The following is a 4,357-nucleotide window of genomic DNA, read 5'->3' on the forward strand; positions in this document are numbered from 1 at the left end:
ATCATGGCATTGCTGACCTGTGGCAAGTAGGGTGGAGCTGGGGTCAAAGGTCATGCTGGCCACAGGGATGGTATGAATGGCCTTCCAGGAGCGAGTGCAGGTACCCTGCCTCCAGTCCCACTGCTTCAGCAGCAAAGCTCTGCTGGCTGTCACCAGCAGCTGGACACAAAGGAAACATGTGTTTCTGTTTTAAAACCTGATCTGTTGATAYGCCATGATGCTTAGGRGAAGTATTCACTACYGACCTCATCATCACAGCTCACTGCAAATGATGTGATATCCTCTTGATCATCCTATTTGGACAAAGTTAGGAAAGAAAAAGAAACACAAAATGATTTTTTTATCTCCGATTGCATCTAAATSTAGTTTATTTACATTAACAAAAAGCAGACATTTACATACAAGCTGTTGTGTTTGTGACAAAGAAGCACAAGGGAAAATGTCTGGGAAAAATTAAGTTGCCAAAAATAGTTCATAACARATTCAATATTTAGCCGAAGTGACTGATAAAAGAATTTCAGTTGAGATTTGCTTTATTTCACTTTGAGCTCGAATGTGACCAAGTTAAACTACTTTATTGTTATATTTATGCTTCAAAGTCGATATGAACTCACATGTTCCACACAGTGGACGATCTTGCCAGTGCTGATCTCCAAAACATTGACACGGGATCCACATGTGCAGAAAATGTACTTCTCATCTTTGCTGATCTGGGGAAAAAAATACATATAGACAATTTCACATTTAGAGCACAATTCACCCTCCAACCACACACAGCTCAGCTTAGACAAACTCCTCAGAGCTCACCTGCACTTTCCCTCCTTTGTAAAACGGCTCAATTTTGCTGGAAACAGCGTAACTGAAATGACATTAAGACGGAAATCCATCAATGAGAGGTTACAGCTTTCTATCAKACACTTTCGGTCGRGCTAGCTGTCTTCAGGTAAGAGCGACACAAGATAAACTTACTTCGTTTTGAACTGCAGGGGTGTGTTCGCCATAATGATAAYCGGAACCTCCAAAAGCAGAATATTTTTAATAAACAAACACGATATAAATCACCGGTTTCTCATTTCACACGTTGACTACAGCCACCACAATCCGTCCCGCATGTTGCTGCCCGTGTCGCATGCGTTGTACGCCATCTGAGTGAGCGGAGCTGTGATTGGTCAAAAGTTCAGGACGTAAACACTACGTACAGTCCTGTTAGAAGGTACGTACGCTAACTCGTCCGCCACGTTTGTGGAGGAGGTTTACATGGAGATGCTAGATGTTTCTGAGAATACATTATTATCAATAAATATATGCATAAATAATAATAAAAAAAACTTTTTGTTTAAAAATATGCCACTTCAGCAAGTTGAATAAAATGCACGATGAACCCCTCTCCCATCCAGAGGTTTACTGAAGATGGGGTGTTGAAAGACTTGTTAATATGTAATCTCAGGTGTCCCTCTCCAATATGGCGGCTTCATTGTCGTGCCAACCTGTTTGTTACCTTTGCTAGAAAATAAACATTATCCCAGACCTAACTCTGAAATGTTTTTATATTACTGAGTAAGCAAMGTTTCTAAGATTACTGTAGACAGATTTAAAATATTTTATATGGGCTCAGTCACAACAATAGGCAGGTGCAGSTTTTAAAAATCCCCGTTAGATACGGGAAGCTTGAGTTTGATGCTAGAACAGCAGGGAAAGGACGCTGCCTACAGTAAAAACTAAAGTCTCCAATTTTCCGGGCGCACTCTCTTCTTCATGTTCTGTCAGGAATGTTCATGTGTGTGTTGTATTGATAACAAGGGTGTGTGTCTGTGTGTGACATGTGAGAGATCGATAATATGGAGTAAAGCAGCGCCGAGAATGGAAACACCATAAGGGACGAGGAGTTATCATGGTAAGTAAGCATCAGTTTATTTGCTTTAGTTGTATTTTATTTATCTATTTATTATRGATACCATAAACAAATTATATTTAAAAAATTWGAAACATGGGCAATGGTAAAATCTCTGGGAAAGGAGAAATTTGTATTTTGCTCTAACTAAAAAAAAGCAAATACTTCTTTATTATTACAATTCATATTTGAATTAATTAAAAACTTAACAAGCTAAACATGATGTTAAAATAATAGGAATTAGTTAATGACAAAAAGGGAAGAAAATTGCTCTGTATAGTGTTTATTTTTGTTGTTGTAATCATGTGATTGGTCATATGAYTTTCCAGAACAATTCTGTTTTGTTGTCCCTTCCTTTATGCCAAAGTGCTGTTGTAGGGAGCTGTGGGGACATGATGTTAGAGAGAACACGTTGCTTCATCTATGATTGCTCTCAGTTGTTTCAGTTTTCCTGTGTTGCTTTTATTCCATAACCAAATGTCCAACAAAATCGTTGCTATAATAAAGATTTGATACTTCACTAGGCTGACCCAGACGTTTCAGCACAGAGTGGGGGCTACGATGTGGAGCTGTTTGTAGACCCTCCAGACTACGATTTGATCTGCACCATTTGCCAGGGCGTCCTCAGATGTCCAGTAAGAAGTGCATGCCACCATATCTTCTGCAAGAAATGCATCTTACAGTGGCTGAAAAGGTCTACGACACTTTACATTTAATCAGTTTTGAAATATGAACTTTTAATTTATTGCTYAAGTGGAGAAGCAACGACAAGCTGATATTTATCTTGTGCAGACAGGAGACCTGCCCCTGCTGCAGGAAGCCGGTAAACCCAAGCCTGATCTTTGTCATGTTCAAGCTGAGCAAATCGATTGGACGCTTGAAAGCAAAGGTAGGAAATTCAAACCAGTTTAAGCGTGTTTGTGGACTGTCATATCACTTCAATATCTTATTAGCTTAAGATTATTTTAAAGGGTTTGTCTACCCTATACCCTATATGACTGACTWCTCAAACAAACTTGACGTTGGGAATGTAATGCTTAATTTCACATTTGCTTGGCATTAATTCAATCTGAGTTAATTYCTTTGTTTCCTGAGTTACTCTGCCAAATATTGTGTGCCTAATTTAAATTATGTAATTGTTAAAACAAAGATCTGTGTGTGCATCTCTGTCGCAGTGTAAAAACGAGATCCGTGGCTGTGCAGAGACCTTTTCCCTCTCAGAACAGTACTGTCACAGCATGACCTGCCTGTACGAGCTCATCCCYTGCCCGTACCAGGGCTGCAGGGCGCAGCTCCTGCGCAGGGACATGGACACCCACGCGCGCCACTGTGAGCACTGGCGGCAGCCCTGCCACATGGGCTGTGGGACAATACTCACTCACAGCACCCAGACTCAGCACAACTGCTACAAACAGCTGAGGCAGGAGTACGAGGCCAGGCAGAGGAACCACAGGGCTATCGCCACGGCCCTGCATAGGAAGATGAAAAAGATGCAAAGCACCATGACCCACATGAAGAGGCAAATAGGGTTAATATGTGARAGCCTGGAGGTAATGGATGACCTACATGAGGTGGAAGAGGAAGTGGACCTTGGAGAGAGCAGCGGCAGTTCCAGTGGGACTTCAAGCAACAGCAACTGTTAAGGGAGAAAATTGCTCTTGTGTTTGTTTTCTTCAGGTGATGTGCTTAAAATGAGTGATTCTTTGGCTTGTTTGTTCTGTAGCCCCAATTATTTCTTTAATAAATTATTCAGTATTAAATTGTCTGTGCATTTTATAGCATTAGGAATAGAGAATGAATCCATTTGTGGTTGGTTGATAATTATAACAAATACTTTAGATTTAGAATTATGAGTACTTTCACTRTTTATGAGCCAAGCRATACAAGAAAAATAATTTCAGCAGGAMTAATAAATTAATAGAATAAAAAATAATTATGTATAGTAAGAAATTATTATAGCATTAGTAGCGTTGTGAATAGTGATAACAATAATRCTAAAAATCATAATGCATACCGGCAACCTTTAAAACACTTTCGATTTCAAGTTTCCTAAAACAAAGGTGGATAATAGTCCCAATAATGTGTGCTATTCTTTCTTTTAATTGTTTAAACCATAGCAGAGCATTGGAAAGGGAAAAATTACATATCTACAGCAATTAGTGTATTATAGTATTTTTTTATTATATTTGAAATATAGTATTTTTGTAAAATATCTGTTTTTAAACATGTAATATTAAGTGGGGTAGGAATCACATTTGCAAAAGCTACCAATAGAGGCAGCAGAGAGCAGATTATCTCCTCTCGGAAACATCGCGATGACACGATCCAGAAAAAACCCGGCGGAACTTCTCATGGTTCTTCTTCCTGTTATACGGATCACGTAAGTGGACGTACTTTTTAGCTCTTGTGTTGAAATCTTTAATTATCTAGTGCATCGTTCAATTAAACACATTATTTTAACACCCA

The 4,357-nt window shown here is 39.1% G+C and overlaps 2 protein-coding genes across 2 annotated transcripts in view; one reads left to right on the forward strand and one right to left on the reverse strand.

Annotated features, from left to right (window-relative positions):
* tbl3 (transducin beta like 3) overlaps positions 1 to 1,193 on the reverse strand; it is a 13,646-nt gene extending 12,453 nt beyond the window's left edge. Inside the window, exons 1-5 of the mRNA XM_017306137.1 lie at positions 970 to 1,193; positions 808 to 859; positions 615 to 710; positions 246 to 293; positions 18 to 159 (exon numbers count right to left, since the gene is read on the reverse strand). Of these exons, the coding sequence (XP_017161626.1) occupies positions 18 to 159; positions 246 to 293; positions 615 to 710; positions 808 to 859; positions 970 to 1,001 (370 nt within the window). The 5' untranslated portion in view covers positions 1,002 to 1,193. The remainder of the gene's footprint in view (positions 1 to 17; positions 160 to 245; positions 294 to 614; positions 711 to 807; positions 860 to 969) is intronic.
* A 184-nt stretch (positions 1,194 to 1,377) lies between these two features.
* Positions 1,378 to 3,651, forward strand: rnf151 (ring finger protein 151). The gene is made up of 4 exons (XM_008416812.2): positions 1,378 to 1,894; positions 2,416 to 2,585; positions 2,684 to 2,780; positions 3,067 to 3,651. Exons 1-4 carry the CDS (start codon positions 1,892 to 1,894, stop codon positions 3,532 to 3,534), a joined length of 738 nt encoding a protein of 245 aa, XP_008415034.1. The 5' UTR covers positions 1,378 to 1,891; the 3' UTR covers positions 3,535 to 3,651.
* Positions 3,652 to 4,357: the final 706 nt, after the last annotated feature.

Source organism: Poecilia reticulata, linkage group LG8, assembly GCF_000633615.1.
Source record: "Poecilia reticulata strain Guanapo linkage group LG8, Guppy_female_1.0+MT, whole genome shotgun sequence".
NCBI classification, from domain to species: Eukaryota; Metazoa; Chordata; class Actinopteri; order Cyprinodontiformes; family Poeciliidae; genus Poecilia; species Poecilia reticulata.